Source organism: Salvelinus alpinus, chromosome 14 (genome assembly GCF_045679555.1).
Source record: "Salvelinus alpinus chromosome 14, SLU_Salpinus.1, whole genome shotgun sequence".
NCBI classification, from domain to species: Eukaryota; Metazoa; Chordata; class Actinopteri; order Salmoniformes; family Salmonidae; genus Salvelinus; species Salvelinus alpinus.
Genome location: NC_092099.1, coordinates 44,229,092 through 44,249,240, shown reverse-complemented (window position 1 = coordinate 44,249,240; position 20,149 = coordinate 44,229,092). Strand labels below are relative to the sequence as shown.

Sequence of the window (20,149 nt, the reverse complement as noted above, 5' to 3'; positions counted from 1 at the left end):
AGCAGCTCTTTGAGAGCTAGTATCCCAAGTCTCCAATGGTCCCAGGAATGGTTGATGTGTAGACCTAAGTGACCACAGTCTAAAATGGTCCCAGTACTAGTTTATGTACAGGCCTAAGTGACCACACAGTCTAAAATGGTCCCAGTATTAGTTGATGTACAGACCTAAGTGACCACACAGTCTAAAATGGTCCCAGTACTGGTTGATGTACAGACCTAAGTGACAACACAGTCTAAAATGGTCCCAGTACTAGTTTATGTACAGACCTAAGTGACCACACAGTCTAAAATGGTCCCAGTACTGGTTGATGTACAGACCTAAGTGACAACACAGTCTAAAATGGTCCCAGTACTAGTTTATGTACAGACCTAAGTGACCACACAGTCTAAAATGGTCCCAGTACTGGTTGATGTACAGACCTAAGTGACAACACAGTCTAAAATGGTCCCAGTACTAGTTTATGTACAGGCCTAAGTGACCACACAGTCTAAAATGGTCCCAGTATTAGTTGATGTACAGACCTAAGTGACCACACAGTCTAAAATGGTCCCAGTACTGGTTGATGTACAGACCTAAGTGACCACACACACTCAAAATGGACCAACAGCTGGGGTGAGATTCTTCAGTCATTCACAAACAGTAGACAGTGGAAACCACCGCCCTGGCAACAAAATGCTGACATTGTCTTGTGTATGGCTCAATGCTGTGATCACTCATCGTCTTTAAATGGTTGTGATTCACAGAAACACGATGACCACGATTTGAATACTGCAACAGACGGAATGACGTCGAGGGACACATCCTGACAACAACCTAAAACGGGTGCAGAAGCACACCAGCAACCCATTTTGTGTTTATCCCACGGCCAACCATCCCTGTAGCAGAGTCTAGCGCCTCCTTATTCCATTTTGTGTTTATTCCACGGCCAACCATCCCTGTAGCAGAGTCTAGCGCCTCCTTATTCCATTTTGTGTTTATCCCACGGCCAACCATCCCTGTAGCAGAGTCTAGCGCCTCCTTATTCCATTTTGTGTTTATTCCACGGCCAACCATCCCTGTAGCAGAGTCTAGCGCCTCCTTATTCCATTTTGTGTTTATTCCACGGCCAACCATCCCTGTAGCAGAGTCTAGCGCCTCCTTATTCCATTTTGTGTTTATCCCACGGCCAACCATCCCTGTAGCAGAGTCTAGCGCCTCCTTATTCCATTTTGTGTTTATTCCACGGCCAACCATCCCTGTAGCAGAGTCTAGCGCCTCCTTATTCCATTTTGTGTTTATTCCACGGCCAACCATCCCTGTAGCAGAGTCTAGCGCCTCCTTATTCCATTTTGTGTTTATCCCACGGCCAACCATCCCTGTAGCAGAGTCTAGCGCCTCCTTATTCCATTTTGTGTTTATTCCACGGCCAACCATCCCTGTAGCAGAGTCTAGCGCCTCCTTATTCCATTTTGTGTTTATCCCACGGCCAACCATCCCTGTAGCAGAGTCTAGCGCCTCCTTATTCCATTTTGTGTTTATTCCACGGCCAACCATCCCTGTAGCAGAGTCTAGCGCCCCCTTATTCCACACTGGTCTCAACTTCATAACTCTCCATCTCTATCTCTAGAAACCCAGCCTACCTCCATTTTCCCTATGCTGCTTCCTTCACTTGTTCTTCTCCTGACGTGATAACATCTAGACTCAGTAATACGTTTAAAAGCGCTGTGGCGTACCGTTAAAAAAAAAAAAAAAATCCACCTGTGTAATGGTGTCCTCCTCCCGCTGCTTATTCTGGGGTTCAGACTGAATGTAGTGGTACATGGGCTGCTCACAACACGGACCCGTGTTGACATAGCTGTGTTTAGACACGGCTACCCGGACCCGTGTTGACATAGCTGTGTTTAGACACGGCTACCCGGACCCGTGTTGACATAGCTGTGTTTTTACACGGCTACCCGGACCCGTGTTGACATAGCTGTGTTTTTACACGGCTACCCAGACCCGTGTTGACATAGCTGTGTTTTTACCCGGACCCGTGTTGACATAGCTGTGTTTAGACACGGACCCGTGTTGATATAGCTGTGTTTAGACACGGACCCGTGTTGATATAGCTGTGTTTAGACACGGCTACACGGACCCGTGTTGACATAGCTGTATTTGAAAACGGCTACCCGGACCCGTGTTGACATAGCTGTGTTTAGACAGGGCTACACGGACCCGTGTTGATATAGCTGTGTTTAGACACGGACCCGTGTTGACATAGCTGTGTTTAGACACGGACCCGTGTTGACATAGCTGTGTTTAGACACGGACCCGTGTTGACATAGCTGTGTTTAGACACGGACCCGTGTTGACATAGCTGTGTTTAGACACGGACCCGTGTTGACATAGCTGTGTTTAGACACGGCTACACGGACCCGTGTTGACATAGCTGTGTTTAGCCACGGCTACACGGACCCGTGTTGACATAGCTGTGTTTAGCCACGGCTACACGGACCCGTGTTGACATAGCTGTGTTTAGCCACGGCTACACGGACCCGTGTTGACATAGCTGTGTTTAGCCACGGCTACACGGACCCGTGTTGACATAGCTGTATTTAGACACGGCTACACGGACCTGTGTTGATATAGGGTGTTGACATAGCTGTGTATAGACATGGTGTCCTTGTTTTAAGTCTAAAGTGTCTTTCTCATTCTGCAGGAGTAGTATTTTAAACTTAACCTATAAATCCAGTTTCTCCATTTGTAAATCATGCCGCGTTCACGTGCTAGTCGGAACTCTGAAATGTCCGACTTGCTAACTGGTTGTCGTTATACAGGCGTCACGTTCAACCAATTAGCAAGTCGGGTATTTCAGTTTTAGTGCCGACGTGAACTTGCTTTTACATTGTGTTATTTGTGCTGGTCTAATTCCTACAATGGACAAGCAGAAGAATCTGTGCAGTCTCGGATAGTAATCATATCTCATATGATGCTCTTTGATGTCCCAGGTTTATGGTATTGATGAAGGAGAAAGAAAAGTATCTTTACTTCAAGTCAGATGTTTATACGTTATGTATGCATTGTTTACTATTTACATTTCTTTAAAACAATGTCATTGTTGGAGTTCAGGTGTTTGATGGGTTACGAGGTGCATTCTTGTCAAATAAATATGCTTATTCAGTCATGATTATGGATACATTCTGCAACGAGTTAAATCTGGCAACAGAACATGTCAAGTTAGTTAGTTCTGAATTGCTTTAATACAGCAGTGCTTTCTGAATGAGATTTCAACTCGCTCATAAAGTCGGCAGGAATAAGGGATTAATTAATTAAATTAATAATAAAGACATCCACCGGCTGAAGGAGAAGAAGAGCTGGTATAATAAGGGTCTGGTGCTAATATCATCTAGGTAGCTAGCTATATAGCTTCTTCACTAAAAACTACCCTAGTATTCATGGCACATAGTAAATATCAGACTGCTACTAGGATAGAATTCTGTACAAGACCAAATACATAAGACAAATAAGTTAAAAATAGAACACTAACTGAATGTTTGAATATAATCTTTCACTTTGAATCAAGGTAGCTAGCTAGCTGACCGCAAATGTGTCAGCCAGAGATGACGTGCAAGACCCTGCAGGGATTCATAGGTCTTGCATGATGTCTACTTTGATGCTAATTAGCATTTTAGAATCAGCATAAATAGAGCCAAATATATTGATAAAAGTCACCTTGTCTGAGAACGATTTACATGGTTATCAAAACGTCACGCCAGGGAAAGCCAACATGAAACACACCTTGAAGTGGTTATAAAATCCACTATGGGGAAAAATGTATGGGGGAAAGAATTATTGGAACCATTTCAGTGTTTGACAGCTAGGTTTTATGGGTATTATGTCCACTGTGTGGCTCTATTGCGTGTTTATGTTAATGAGTCTGTTATTAAAGAATGTGAAACAATGTATATTTGCTGCTTTTCATTAAATCATGTATGACGGTTTGTTTTTGGCCTAAAATAAGGACATATACTGTATATACAGTGCCTTCAGAAAGTATTCATACCCCTCGTCTTATTGCACGTTGTGTTATAGCCTGAATTCAAAATGGATTACATTTATTTATTTTCTCAGCATCTACACACAACACCCCATAATGGAAAAGTGAAAACGTTTTAAGAAATGTTGAATTTACATAAGTATTCACACCCCTCAGCGATTAGAGCGACGAGTCTTTATCACACCTGGATGTACAATGTTTGCACGTGATTGTTTAAAAAAATTATTCAAACTGTCAATTTGATTGTTGATCATTGCTAGATAACCATTTAAGTCTTGCTATACATTTTCAAGCAGATTTAAGACAAAACTGTAACTCAGCCACATTCAGTCATCTTGGTAAGCAACTCCAGTGTAGATTTCGCATTGTGTTTTAGGTTATTGTCCTGCAGAAAGGTGAATTCATCCCCCAGCGTCTGGTGGAAAGCAAATTGAACCAGGTTTCCTTCTAGGATTTTGCCTGTTCTTAGCTCCATTACGTACATTTCTTTATCCTGAAAAACTCCCCAGTCCTTAATGATTACAAGCATACCCATAACATGATGCAGCCACCACTGTGCTTGAAAATATGAAGAGTGGTACTCAGTAATGTGTTGTATTGGATTTGCCCCAAACATAATTTTTTGTCCAAAACACAAAATGTGAATTGCTTTGCCACATTTTTTGAAGTATTACTTTAGGGACTTGTTGCAAACAGGATGCATGTTTTGGAATATTTGTATTCTCTACAGACTTCCTTCTTTTCAATATGTCATTTAGATTCGTTTTGTGGAGAAACTACAGTGTCGTTGATCCATCCTCAGTCTTCTCCTATCACAGCCATTAAACTCCATAACAGTTTCAAAGTCACCATTGGCCTCACGGTGAAGTCCCTGAGCAGTTTCCTTCCTCTCCAGCAACTGAGTTATGAAAGACGCCTGTATCTTTGTAGTGACTGGGTGTATTGATAAACCATTCAAGTGTAATTAATAACTTCACCATGCTCAAAGGGATATTCAATGTAACCTCCCCCCCCCAATCTACCAATAGGTGCCCATCTTTGGAAAACCTCCCTGGTCTTTGTGGTTGAATCAGTGTTTGAAATTAACTGCTAGACCTTACAGATCATTTTTTTTGTGTGGGGTACAGAGATGAGGTAGTCATTCAAAATTCAAGTTAAAACACTATTATTGCACACAGAGCGAGTCCATGCAACTTAATGTGACTTGTTAACTTTTTAGGGATAGGGGGCAGCATTTTCACTTTTGGATGAATTGGTGCCCATAGTAAACTGCCTCCTACTCTGTCCCAGATGCTAATATATGCATATTATTATTACTATTGGATAGAAAACACTCTGAAGTTTCTAAAACGGTTTGAATTATGTCTGTGAGTATAACATAACTCATATGGCAGGCAAACTTCCAAACAGGAAGTGGAAATTCTGGGAGCTGTTTGATGTTAAAGTCATCGCCTATTCAATTCCCAGTAAGATATGGGTCTGTTCGCACTTCCCACGCCTTCCACTAGATGTCAACAGTCAGTAGAACGTGGAATGAAGCCTCTAGTGTGATGTGGGGCCGGATGGCAGCTATTTGAGTCAGTGGTCTGGCAGAATGCTAGTTCCTGGTCACGTGAGATGGCCATGTGTTTCCATTACTCTGTAGACAAAAACGTATGCTCCGGTTGGAACGTTATTGGATATATATGATAACATCCTGAAGATTGATTCTCTACTTAATTTGACATGTTTATTCGACCTGGAATATAACTTTTTGAAGTTTTCGTCCGAGTTCGCCTGGACCGACGCCAGCTTTTGGACACGTGAACTAAACGTGCTAGCAAAATTAGCTAATTGGACACTAGTAATGGACATTATCGAACAAAACAACGATTTATTGTGGAACTAGGATTCCTGGCACTGCATTCTGATGAAAGATCATCAAAGGTAAGGGAATATTAATGAAGAAATTTCGTATTTCTGTTGACTCCAACATGGCGGAGAAATGTTGTTATTTTTGAGCGCCGTCTCAGATTATTGCATGGTATGCTTTTTCCTAAAGTTTTTTAAAAATCTGACAGCGGTTGCATTAAGAACCAGTGTATCTTTAATTATATGTAAAACATGTATCAAAGTTTTATGATTAGTATTTCTGTTAGTTGACGTGGCTCTCTGTAATTACTCCGGATATTTTGGAGCCATTTCTGAACATGGCGCCAATGTAAACTGAGATTTGTGGATATAAATATGCACATTATCGAACAAAACATAAATGTATTGTGTAACATGATGTCCTATGAGTGTCATCTGATGAAGATTATCAAAGGGTAGTGATTAATTTGATCTATTACTGGCCTCTCACCAAGACACAATTATCAACTCATTATTTCTCTGTTTATTCATTGACATCACTGCTGCCATATCAGTCATATTTTTACATGGCGGGACAGTAACAATTCCAGACAGAATAATCAACAGTTTTTTTTGGTCAAACTTTAAGTCCTCTGATAATAGCCGACGAGTCTTGTGGGCAATGTGACAGCGTGTTTGAAATATTAAAGAGTTTTACAAAGTGCTGCTCGCGGTTAGAGCAAGAAAAATGATTTGCTAAATTGAGGCTTAAAAAAATAAAAACGACATATTTAATATGAATGGCCTACATTGAAGACTTCTTAGAAATTGCAAGTTCACTTTCTCATCCGTAAATGCATGTGTGCTGTTCAGCCTTTTCATTAGGACTCACGTCAGCCTTTTCATTAGGGCTCTCCACAGTGATGTCGCAGTCCACGCAAACGGAGCTACGGAGGTCAGTCCCAACAGTTCAGCTGATCAAATGTACACGACATGTACACTACAAAAGTATGTGAATTAGTGGATTCGGCTATTTCCGCCACACCCGTTGCTTACAGGTGTATAAAAACAGAGCACACGGGCGTGCTATCGCCATAGACAAACATTGGCAGTAGAATGGCTTTACTGAAGAGCTCAGTGGCTTACAACGTGGCACTGTCCTAGGATTCCAACTTTCCAAGTCAGTTCATCCAGTTTCTGCCCAGCTAGAGCTGCCCTGGTCAAGTGTAAGTGTTGTAATTGTGAAGTGGAAACGTCTAGGAGCAACAACAGCTCAGCAGCAAAGTGGTAGGCCACACAAGTGCACAGAGGGAGACCGCCGAGTACTGAAGCGCCTAAAAGCCATCTGTCCTCGGTTGCACATCTCACTACCAAGTTCCAAACTGCCTCTGGAAACAACGTCAGCACAACAACTGTTTGTCGGGAGCGTCATGAAATGGGTTTCCACGGCCGAGCAGCCGCACACGAGCCTAAGATCACCATGCGCAATGCCAAGCCTCAGCTGGAGTGGTGTAAAGCTCGCCGCCATTGGATTCTGGAGCAGTGAAAACACGGTCTCTGGAGTGATGAATCACACTTCAACATCTGGCAGTACGACGGACTAATCTGGTTTTGGCGGATGCCAGGAGAACGCTACCTGCCCCCAATGCATAGTGCCAACTGTAAAGTTTGGTGGAGGAGGAATAATGGTCTGGGGCTGTTTTTCATGGTTCGGGCCCCTTAGATCCAGTGAAGGGAAATCTTAATGCTACAGCATACAATGACATTCTAAACGATTCTGTGGCAACAGTTTGGAAAAGGCCCTTCCCTGTTTCAGCATGACAATACCCCGTGCACAAAGGGAGGTCCATACAGATATGGTTTGTCTCAAACCCATTGAGAACCATTAGGATGAATTGGAACGCCGACTACGATCCAGGCCTAATCGCCCAACATCAGTGCCCAACCTCACTATGCTAGTGGCAGATTTTTTATTACACCTTTATTTAACTAGGCAAATCAGTTAAGAACACATTCTTATTTTCAATGACGGCCTAGGAACGGTGGGTTAACTGCCTCGTTCAGGGGCAGAATGACATATTTTTACCTTGTCAGCTCCGGGGATTCAATCTTGCAACCTTACAGTTAACTAGTCCAACGCTCTAACCACCTGATTACATTGCACTCCACGAGGAGCCTGCCTGTTACGCGAATGCAGTAGAAGCCAAGGTAAGTTGCTAGCTAGCATTAAACTTATCTTATAAAAACAATCAAGCAATCATAATCACTAGTTAACTACACATGGTTGATGATATTACTAGTTTATCTAACGTGTCCTCCGTTGCATATAATCGATGCGGTGCGTATCGTTGCTCCAATGTTTACCTAACCATAAACATCAATGCCTTTCTTAAAATCAATACACAGAAGTATATATTTTTAAACCTGCATATTTAGCTAAAAGAAATGCAGGTTAGCAGGCAATATTAACCAGGTGAAATTGTGTCACTTCTCTTGCGTTCATTGCACGCAGAGTCAGTGTATATGCAACAGTTTGGGCCGCCTAATTTGCCAGAATTTTACGTAATTATGACATAACATTGAAGGTTGTGCAATGTAACAGGAATATTTAGACTTATGGATGCTACCCGTTAGATATAATACGGAACGGTTCTGTATTTCACTGAAAGAATAAACGTCTTGTTTTCGAGATGATAGTTTCCGGATTCGACCATATTAATGACCAACGGCTCGTATTTCTGTGTGTTACGTTATAACTAAGTCTATGATTTGATAGAGCAGTCTGACTGAGCGGTGGTAGGCAGCAGCAGGCTCGTAAGCATTCATTCAAACAGCACTTTCCTGTGTTTTGCCAGAAGCTCTTCGCTGTGCTTCAAGCCTATCAACTCCCGAGATTAAGCTGGTGTAACCGATGTGAAATGGCTAGCTAGTTAGCGGGGTGCGCGTTAATAGCGTTTCAAACGTCACTCGCTCTGAGACTTGGAGTAGTTATTCCCCTTTCTCTGCATGGGTAACGCTGCTTCGAGGGTGGCTGTTGTCGTTGTGTTCCTAGTTCGAGCCCAGGTAGGAGCGAGGAGAGGGATAGAAGCTATACTGTTACACTGGCAATACTAAAGTGCCTATAAGAACATCCAATAGAGAGAAATAGTCCTATAATTCCTACAACCTAAAACGTCTTACCTGGGAATATTGAAGACTCATGTTTAAAGGAACCACCAGCTTTCATATGTTCTGAGCAAGGAACTTAAACGTTAGCTTTTTTACATGGCACATATTGCACTTTTACTTTCTTCTCCAACACTTTGTTTTTGCATTATTTAAACCAAATTGAACATGTTTCATTATTTATTTGAGGCTAAATAGATTTTATTGATGTATTATATTAAGTTAAAATAAGTGTTCATTCAGTATTGTTGTAATTGTCATTATTACAAATAAAAAAACAACTCCAATAATCGGTATCGGCGTTAAAAAAAATCATAATCGGTCGACCTCTAGTTCCAACATCTAGTGGAAAGCCTTCCTAGAAGAGTGGAGGCTGTTATAGCAGCAATGTTCCAACATCTAGTGGAAAGCCTTCCTAGAAGAGTGGAGGCTGTTATAGCAGCAAGTGGGGGGGGGGGGGGGACCAACCACATTAATGCCCATGATTTCTGGATGAGATGTTTGACGAGCAGGTGTCCACATACACTTAAAAAGTATGTAGGGAGCTTCGTTAGGCAAACAAAGCCCTGATGGATCCATTGCGTAGACTGTGTGCAGTAAAGCAGATTTATAGTCACTGGTTCCTGCATGAGCCGTACAGCATTTACAGCCTCTGCAGAAGTCAGGGCATTCACACTTCCTAGTTCTAGCTGAGCAGAGCTGTTATGAAGGAAGTTGTCAAGGAAGTGAGTGTTTTAATACAGGATGTACCACCCCCACCTACCGTCAACCAATAATGTCAATGCGAAGCAATACAGATCCCTCAGAATTGTTACAAGAATTGGGTGATGCACATCATCACCGTACAGAGCTTGATTTGGCCTCCTCACATCCTCCATATGGAGCCTCCTCCATGAGGAAATTAATGAAAGATAACGAATTAAAAACCAGGTTTCCCGTTTTATCTGTGGATTAATCGTCGGAGTAGAGATTTAAGGAACCAGCGGTATGACTCAATTCTACAAGGAATCAGCTGAAAAGAGGACTATATGCATGTCAGGTACACTAACAACCCAATGTTCATCTCCCAGGACAAACTAGCTAGCAACGGCTAGCTGGCTAAATGTCCACGAATCTTTCATGTGTGTTTCAACCTGCCCCAAAATCAATATAGTCGGTTGGGATATTTTAACCTGTGTGTCATGATCGTCTGGTGTGGATGGACAAAATCAACACTCACGTGGCCGGTGTAGTCAGCAAGAGAAATGGTCCTGCTGCATGGCCTATCAGGCGTCGATGGAGGCTCAGTATTCAGATTGATTTGGTTATAACCAAATCAATTTGAATATTCCCACCTTTCCTACTGGCCAATCAACACTCTCCTCTCTGTGCAGGTCAGTCACAGTCTTTTCATATGGACAAAATGCTACTGATAACCTATTAATAGGCTAGAGTCAGGCATCACATGATTGGTGCCAATCTTTAGTAGGCCAATGCTCCTCCAATCGATGGAGAAATGCGATGTGCTGCTTACAAGTTGGAAATGATTGGCCAGAATGAAGGGGCTGTGCAGGATCTCTAGTAAAGGCTATTCCTATTCAACAAATGCTGTTTGGGTCTAATTTAAGGAAATACACGAGGCTTAGTTGTATAATTGATAATTAAATGATTAGCTGGTTAAACAAAAAATAATTTAAATAAAATTGTTTTTTCTAGATGTATTACTAAAGGCATTTAGTAGTCTTACGGATCAGGCCAGGACGCGCCGTCCCGTTTTTATTCCGTCCACTACGGATCAGGCCAGGACGCATCGTCCCGTTTTTATTCCGTCTACTACGGATCAGGCCGGGACGCATCGTCCCGTTTTTATTCCGTCTACTACGGATCAGGCCAGGACGCATCGTCCCGTTTTTATTCCGTCCACTACGGATCAGGCCAGGACGCATCGTCCCGTTTTTATTCCGTCCACTACGGATCAGGCCGGGACGCATCGTCCCGTTTTTATTCCGTCCACTACGGATCAGGCCAGGACGCATCGTCCCGTTTTTATTCCGTCTACTACGGATCAGGCCGGGACGCGTCCCGTTTTTATTCCGTCTACTACGGATCAGGCCGGGACGCGTCAGCCCGTTTTTATTCCGTCTACTACGGATCAGGCCAGGACGCATCGTCCCGTTTTTATTCCGTCCACTACGGATCAGGCCAGGACGCATCGTCCCGTTTTTATTCCGTCCACTACGGATCAGGCCGGGACGCATCGTCCCGTTTTTATTCCGTCTACTACGGATCAGGCCGGGACGCGTCAGCTCGTTTTTATTCCGTCTACTACGGAGGCAACAGAAGCTTCCTGTGACTTGTTCAATGTCCTGCAGCTCAGATCATTTTTTTTAATAGACAAAGATATAGTATAAGCTGTTCTCAGACAGGTTTAACCAGCCGTGTGTGTTCGCGGGCGGACAATAGATTAGTTTATGAAAGAGTGCACTTCTGCAGCATCAGCTGTAAAAATATAACGCTTTGCGGTGGCGCTTCACAGACAAACAGAGACAGAGAGTTGTCTGTTCAGCTGACCAACAGGAAGTACTCCTGATTGGCTGTGACCCTGGACGCCACGGAAACCATGATGACTGACCTCATCCTGGACTCCGCCACTGCTGGTCAGCTTGTTGCCGTCGGTGATGGCCACTATGATGGACGGCTCCAGGAAAAAGGGATTCCTGCCCTGTGAAGGGGGAGAGAGAGAGAAAAGAGGTTTAAAAGGGTGCACAAATAGAAGAAAATACATCCAACTCAGGAGCTGGGACAAAATTAGGGGAGCATAGCAAAAAGGTCAAGTTGAAATGAGCTTCCGGAGCGGTGAGGAGGGGTACATGAGGTCTGGAGAAGTAACAACAGGAGTACATGGAGCATGGAGCATGGCTGCACCCTACTGGAGATGTGTGTTAGGAGGGTCAAGACACAGTCCATCATTATAGTTAACCTACTGATGTGTGTCAGGAGGGTCAAGACACAGTCCATCATTATAGTTAACCTACTGATGTGTGTTAGGAGGGTCAAGACACAGTCCATCATTATAGTTAACCTACTGATGTGTGTTAGGAGGGTCAAGATACAGTCCATCATTATAGTTAACCTACAGATGTGTGTTAGGAGGGTCAAGACACAGTCCATCATTATAGTTAACCTACTGATGTGTGTTAGGAGGGTCAAGACACAGTCCATCATTATAGTTAACCTACTGATGTGTGTTAGGAGGGTCAAGATACAGTCCATCATTATAGTTAACCTACAGATGTGTGTTAGGAGGGTCAAGACACAGTCCATCATTATAGTTAACCTACTGATGTGTGTTAGGAGGGTCAAGATACAGTCCATCATTATAGTTAACCTACTGATGTGTGTTAGGAGGGTCAAGATACAGTCCATCATTATAGTTAACCTACAGATGTGTGTTAGGAGGGTCAAGATACAGTCCATCATTATAGTTAACCTACTGATGTGTGTTAGGAGGGTCAAGACACAGTCCACCACACATCATTATAGTTAACCTACAGGAGATGTGTGTTAGGAGAGTCAAGACACAGTCCATCATTATAGTTAACCTACAGATGTGTGTTAGGAGGGTCAAGACACAGTCCATCATTATAGTTAACCTACAGGAGATGTGTGTTAGGAGGGTCAAGACACAGTCCATCATTATAGTTAACCTACAGGAGATGTGTGTTAGGAGGGTCAAGACACAGTCCATCATTATAGTTAACCTACAGGAGATGTGTGTTAGGAGAGTCAAGATACAGTCCATCATTATAGTTAACCTACAGATGTGTGTTAGGAGGGTCAAGATACAGTCCATCATTATAGTTAACCTACAGGAGATGTGTGTTAGGAGAGTCAAGACACAGTCCATCATTATAGTTAACCTACAGGAGATGTGTGTTAGGAGGGTCAAGACACAGTCCATCATTATAGTTAACCTACAGGAGATGTGTGTTAGGAGAGTCAAGACACAGTCCATCATTATAGTTAACCTACAGGAGATGTGTGTTAGGAGAGTCAAGACACAGTCCATCATTATAGTTAACCTACAGATGTGTGTTAGGAGGGTCAAGGAAGAGAACGAAGAAAACAGAGAGCGACAACAACATCTAACAGTGGATTGTTTGATAGGGGTGGGTGGGGGTGGGGGGGGGGTTAATGAGCGTCAGGGGAGGGGAAACATTACAGTATGAATAGACAGTCTGTAGGGACAGTGCAGCGGAGACTGCACCAACACTTGACAAAAACAAAGACTCATCTCTGTGTGTGTGTCTATATTCTCCAGTCAAACCTACACATTATATAAACCCCTCTACCGTGCACACTCATAACACTGAGTTTGCACATAAGTTGACGCATTTAGAGAATCCCTCTCCTTCCTTATAGCAAACTGCATAGGTCTAAAACCTTCAGCATAGGTCCTGTATAATCCTTCTGGCTCTAGAGACCAGTGGGGGGGGGGGGATCCTAGCAGTTCTATCCTCCTCTTAGTGTACACTAAGGTAAACACTAGCCTGAGGACAACACAGCCAACATAGCAGACTTCATGAAGGCATGGCTATGATTCACTATGGTCAAGATGGTCTCTATCAAGCCGCATCCTGATGCACTCGGTCTCTATCGAAAAGGCGCTGCATATGTCCAGGAATTTAACTCTCCTGAGCTTTACAGTACTTTCCCCACTGGTGACTGTTTCTGTCAATGGACACAGATCTGTTTCCTTCCAACTGTTCATTGTGACCAGAGTGTGTTTTTTTGTTGTTGTTGCTGAGTAATAAAATTGGGAGTTCTATAAAAACGGAGTAAAAGGAAACGTACCCACATTTATAGACCCGACTATGGTATCCATGACAACCTGGAGTTCTCTTTCAGAATGGTACTAATGATATCCTATTCCAACACCCACTTAGCATGCTAATGTTTCTCAAAATGAACTACTAGCCAGACAAAACCCCGCAGGGGGAGGAGGAGGGGGACATAGGCTTATATCGATTATAAACATTAGAAAACACAAAAACATTAACAGAGTGAAGCTACATATTTTACTCAGATCCTCATTTGAGTCTCGCTTTAAGTTTCATTATTGCTTACACAACATAGAGACGGCTTCGGCGTGACACGTCAGTGTGACTGATCTGATCCACTGGCCTGACAAGAGTCAGGTGTGGGTGGTATAGTGTATCCCGTGGATCTGTTGGTCTAGGATCAGTAGGCTGGGAGTGAGTCTGTGGCACGTTGCCAGGTCGGCAAAAATTTAGACAGACGGGTAATTAGATCTCTATTAGCCGGGTTGCCATGTTGTGCGGTCCATCAAACCAGTCAGTCAAAGCAGCCCTATGGGCTCTGGTCAAAAGGTAGGGCACTATATAGTGCATAGGGCACCATTTAAGATTCAAGCCATAGTGCTCACAGATCTAATTCAACATCGTTAACTACTAGTGACTAACTGGCATTTCACCCTCTATTATGTGGCACTATGAGACATTACATTAAAAACATCACTGGCTAAAGAGCTTTAAAACAAAAATACTTCAAGCTGTAGACATGTAGTTAAACTAGCAGATATTTGTTATTCTCCCTGCAGCAGGGCTCTCCAACCCTGTTCCTGGAGAGATACCATCCTGTAGGTTTTTGTCTCCAAACCTACAGGTAGCAGGTAGGTAGCCTAGTGGTTAGAGCAGTAACCGATAGGTTGCTTGTTCGAATCTCCGAGCTGACAAGGTAAAAATCTGTCGTTCTGTCCCTGAACAAGGCAGTTAACCCACTGTTCCTAAACCATCATTGTAAATAAGAATGTATTCTTAACTGACTTGCCTAGTTAAATAAATAAAATTAAAAAGTAGCACACCCGATTCCAAAAATGTACTGGTAGATTAGCTGTGTCAGGTAATTCTTTGTGGGAAGGTAGTAATTACCAGTTGTGAAGGCGTGACTACCAGTTGGATGCGTTCACATGCTTTGAAATGGTTGAGAAACCGCCAGTTGGCTATTGGCCAACAAGTTGCGTCAACCAGAAACTAAAAGTACAACTATCATGCTTGTTAACAAATGAGAGTTCAAAAACCATATTAATAAATAGTTTTTTTTTTAGGAATAACATTTCGTTGTTACATTTAACTGCGAAAAATACTGTTATGCAGGTAATTTCCTTAGTAGGTAACGTTGGACGTCATTGTAAATAAGAATTTGTTCTTAGGAGCTCAGCATGTGGGAGAAGTAGGAGCTCAGGGATGATAGAGAAGTTACCCACTAGTAATTACACGTTTATTTCCCCCCCAGTTGTATGTGTTAAATAACACCTTCCCAAATCGTTATGAACACAGCATTAGTTACACTTGGGATTGGAGCAACAACAAAAAAAAACTACAGGAGGGTAGCTCTCCAGGAAAAAGGGTTGGAGAGTCGTGTCATACGGTGGTGTTCTTCCTCCAGGCAACAACAAAAACAAAACATTCATGAGGTCTTTGTTATAGCAGCCCATGTGCTCAGACCAGATACAGGGGACGCATCTCAATAGTCTAGAGCGGACATCCTCTCCTCTACCTCATTTACACTCATTTGAATTGACAGGATAGGTGAAAGCAACGGGGGCGGATCCCTGTCAGGAAAGTGCTTTCAACCAGTCCAACTCTACTATATCAGTGCAGATGAAGGAAAGGAGATGAGAATGAGACCAATGTCTGAGGATTCTAAGAAAGGCATGGCGAGAGGACGGAGACGAAGCAGGGTGTGGCCAGACGAGACCTACGGTGTGGCTGTGACGTATTCTCAGATGGAACCCTACTTCAACTGATCAAGAGGAAAGACTGGATCACCAAAATAAGATTGTACTCATGTGTTTGTATGTGTGTGTGTGTGTGTGTGTGTGTGGATGATTGTGTGCATGCTGTACCTACATGTGCCTTTCTGCTGGGGTGACAGCGGCCTTTGAACACAGAGAGAGCGTTCTACATGCATTATATATGTAGTATGTATGCATTACCCTTGACGGTACGGGCGGACATCTTTCCTGTCTCAGGAGACGCTGGTTAAACATGTATAGATTCAATCAGCCCCCTGACAACTTACCTCAATACCATTATCTCTTATCTCCTGACCCTGTGTACACAATAGTATTGTAATAATAGGGAGATTTTTTTTATTTTTTTTTAAATGTACCCGCTTGTTTACCATAGATACAGTATGACGCAATAGTCAACATTGCCCAACATTGGAATGTACGTGAAAGCAGAGACTTGACAACTGTTTACTATGCATATAGCAGGTAGACAGCCAGAGGAAATCAAGAGAGTCCCATCCAGTAGGTGGATATTCTCATCTCCATCACTAACTAACTTATCAGAGAGAGGAACAAAAGACGAGTGGCTAACAAGGCAGAAACCACTCCTTCGAGGCTGGATCAGGAGAGGCCTATTGGACGATCTCCTCTGTTCATCACTGATACTAGTCTAGGGCCAGGATACTAGTCTAGGGCCAGGACACTAGTCTAGGGCCAGAATACTAGTCTAGGGCCAGGATACTAGTCTAGGGCCAGGATACTAGTCTAGGGCCAGGATACTAGTCTAGGGCCAGGATACTAGTCTAGGGCCAGGCCACTAGTCTAGGGCCAGGACACTAGTCTAGGGCCAGGACACTAGTCTAGGGCCAGGATACTAGTCTAGGGCCAGGACACTAGTCTAGGGCCAGGACACTAGTCTAGGGCCAGGATACTAGTCAAAGGCCAGGATACTAGTCTAAGGCCAGGATACTAGTCTAAGGCCAGGATACTAGTCTAGGGCCAGGATACTAGTCTAGGGCCAGGATACTAGTCTAGGGCCAGGATACTAGTCTAGGGCCAGGACACCAGTCTAGGGCCAGGATACGAGTCTAGGGCCAGGATACGAGTCTAGGGCCAGGATACGAGTCTAGGGCCAGGATACGAGTCTAGGGCCAGGATACGAGTCTAGGGCCAGGATACGAGTCTAGGGCCAGGATACGAGTCTAGGGCCAGGATACTAGTCTAGGGCCAGGATACTAGTCTAGGGCCAGGATACTAGTCTAGGGCCAGGATATAGCTACGTCTTACTCAGTCTCCTTTGCCTGTATATTGCACCTGATGTATTCTAGATCCCTCAAATTCAAATCTGGACCTCAAAGTCAGTTCCACTGCTTTTTCTCCTCTCCCATTCTAATCAGGGACCGATTTAAACCTGGGATACCATGCGTGTGTAATTAATCATCAGGTAGAGCAGAAAACTAGCATTAGTCCGGACCTCATAGGGGCAAATTTGAACGCTCTAGATTCTCTCCCTCTCCTCCCCCTTCCATGTTTCAGTCTATAGAAAACCCAGTTCTAAGTAACATACTAACGTTAAACTATTGCCTCTCCATTTCTCTTTTATATAAATAGGAGAGATAAAGGAAGTTCATTGTGAAGTGTTACTCTGGATGAAATGCCTTACCATTGGAGGAGAAAACCAGCAGTCACGTCAAAAAAAAAAAAAAATCAAAACCGGTACATTAATACTAGTAAAAAAATAAAGTTGTTGGAACTCCTACCACACTGTTGGTTCATGTCATCACTTGTCACTCAAGGGGAGTGTGTGGGGACAATGTGCAGGAGTGTGATGCTTGTAAGACTGTGAGATTGGCAGGGTAGGGACAAAAGATGGGGGACCCTAGAGGGGGGGGGGGGGGGGGGTTAACCAATTCTCTCCTCTATCTCAGAGTACAACATACCTGTCCATAGTTGTCTATCCCAGACACTAATCTATTGAGATTGAGCAAATCAAAAGCGGTCCTCAAAGACTGGCCAATAGTTGTGAGTCCTGCTGCTTGAAGGTTCCTCAGCTCTGTCATGAATGTGGCATGGCTCTCTTTCCATCCAGCCTTTTGAAATAGGGTAAGAGGTATACAAGTTGTCAACAACATACACGGAACAAAGTGGGTCTTATATTTATATTTTGTCTGATACAACATTGATGATTTCTAAGATCAGGTCAATTAATAAAACTTTTTACAATGTAATTAACTTGATAAACAAAGTATGTAAATTTACTTTTTTTCTTTACTTGGCTTAAGAAATATTGTCAACAAATAGACTGCTTATTCTATGCTACTGTATCAACTGAACCACTAAAAAAGTCCATAGAGAAAAAAATTGTAAACTAATAACGATGTAAAGTTGTGACAAAAGTGACAGTTGGTCAAAGTGGTAAGTTAGCAACCCTGACACCACCTCCCCACTATCTAGTCGTATAGCCTAAATCACCCAGAGTTCCATGCTGCCAGAGATCTATATAATGACGAGATGGTCGTGTCTGTGCCCTAACAATCGGAGTTGTTGTCCCAAAGGCGGAAAGGCAGGCGACAAGTTTAGGTCCAAAATAAGCCCATAGAAACGCATTGGGCTTATTTTGGACAGATTTCGGCGAGAGTGAAACCTCTCGCTTCGCCTCTTCCTCTCTGATGCTGCTCCGTGCTCACATTGAAACAAAATGTCGGCCATGTTTTAAAGGGGGTATGAACGCTCCGTCTGAAGATTTTTCACACAATTGATATGGTGATCGAAATGTGAGAAGACAATCTGGCTAGTTGCGTAATGTAAAGTAGGACATGACCGAAAATAAACTCTACCTTGATTCCGAGGGGAACGTCCTCAAAATTTATCAACATATACCGGTCCCCTCGGCTCGCCGGATCTCTGCCTCTAAGCTGTGGAAAGAATAAACGATAAACGGTTATCGAGCGATTATTTTTGTCAGGGTTAGTTTAACAACTTTAACACAAGATGGTCAAAACGGCGATCCCGCGTGGGGTCTTCCAGGGCTGTTCGTCTCGGGGTTACAATACCTTCATGAAAGTCTCAACAGCGCCTTTTGCAATGTCCAGATAGGTAGTGCCCAGATGGGTGCGCTGGTTCATTGACGCGGACGTGTCTATCAGAAAAAGTAACACGGGCATTGTGTTGGTGATGACACGTTCTGCATGGACTTGGTGTCAGTGCAACCGGTCAAAACTGAAAAAAATCTTTTGTTCTCCTCCTGCCGCCTTAGCTAGCTAGCTTGCTAACTAACTGCCTCACACATCTTTACAAAAGTGTCAGAATAGTGAGTGTAGATGCCCTTCAATAAACTGAAATAAATCTAAAAATCCTATGGGCAGGCTATTAACTTAAGAGGGATTTTGATGATTCTTTATGTTATTTTTTTGTAAATATTACTAAATTTCATAGAAAGCAAGTTTCCTACTACATCTCGTCCCTGTTTCTCCCTACACTGAGCGCTCTGAGTCTTGCCCACTGGTTTTAAAGTCAGCTCCACACTTGACACCGCCTCCCAAGCGATCTTTGAGCATCACGTGATAACACATTCGGTTACTGATAGGCTGTTTGAAGTTGAAAATTACCATATCCAAATAAGGTAATGGCAATAAGAGCCGTCTGCGCATGCTTGACAAGAAAGGAATGCAAAGAAAAAGCAAGTCGGGAAGCGCATGCGGATCTCACTGAGAAGCATATTACAACATATATATATTACGGTACTCAAAATAAATGTAATTGAGGTTTGGCACCGTCTATTTTTTTTATTCTAAGATTTGAATATTGGTTGTAGCGTTGGTCTTTTGAAGCAAAGGGGGTGGAGGATGTATTTATTCATGGAGCACAATGTCGAGTTCTCCGCCCGAAAACCGAGAAACGAAGAAAAATATCCTCGCATTATCGAATAATTTTATTTCTACCATGTGCATTTGCGTTAGTTCTCAATTTGTATGCTTTTCAAAAAACATTTCGCCTAGAGGACACTGAACATAGGCTTTATTTTGAGTATTTTGCACTGCAGTGTATAGGCCCACACTACACTAGGCCTACAGTACACAAAAGAAAAGGCATGTTCATGATGGCATCTGGCAGCAATGATAACTGTCTGATTCAGATCTAATCAATACTAGTAATCTGCGTGTTATTCTCAATAGTATTAGCTATAGTCACGGTTATTCTCTCCCGATTATAAGGAAGGCTACACAGCAACCGAGAAAACACAGATATTAACAAATATACGCCTATAATGTAGGCCTAAAGCACATAAGGCAACGAACTCCTCGATTAAAGCCATAGCCCTACTTTATGGTTTGTTTGAGTCA

General features: G+C 43.0%; 1 protein-coding gene across 2 annotated transcripts in view; it reads right to left on the bottom strand.

The window, feature by feature from the left end:
* Window positions 1-20,112, bottom strand: part of ints6 (integrator complex subunit 6) — a 68,217-nt gene extending 48,105 nt beyond the window's left edge. For both annotated transcript variants that reach the window (XR_011667831.1, XM_071341520.1), the window contains exons 1-4: window positions 18,860-20,112; window positions 18,644-18,721; window positions 17,747-17,896; window positions 11,625-11,714 (exon numbers count right to left, since the gene is read on the bottom strand). Coding sequence is in view for 1 of the 2 variants with exons in the window: in XM_071341520.1 (XP_071197621.1) it covers window positions 11,625-11,714; window positions 17,747-17,896; window positions 18,644-18,721; window positions 18,860-18,970 (429 nt within the window). In the remaining variant the exon portion in view is untranslated. The remainder of the gene's footprint in view (window positions 1-11,624; window positions 11,715-17,746; window positions 17,897-18,643; window positions 18,722-18,859) is intronic.
* Window positions 20,113-20,149: the final 37 nt, after the last annotated feature.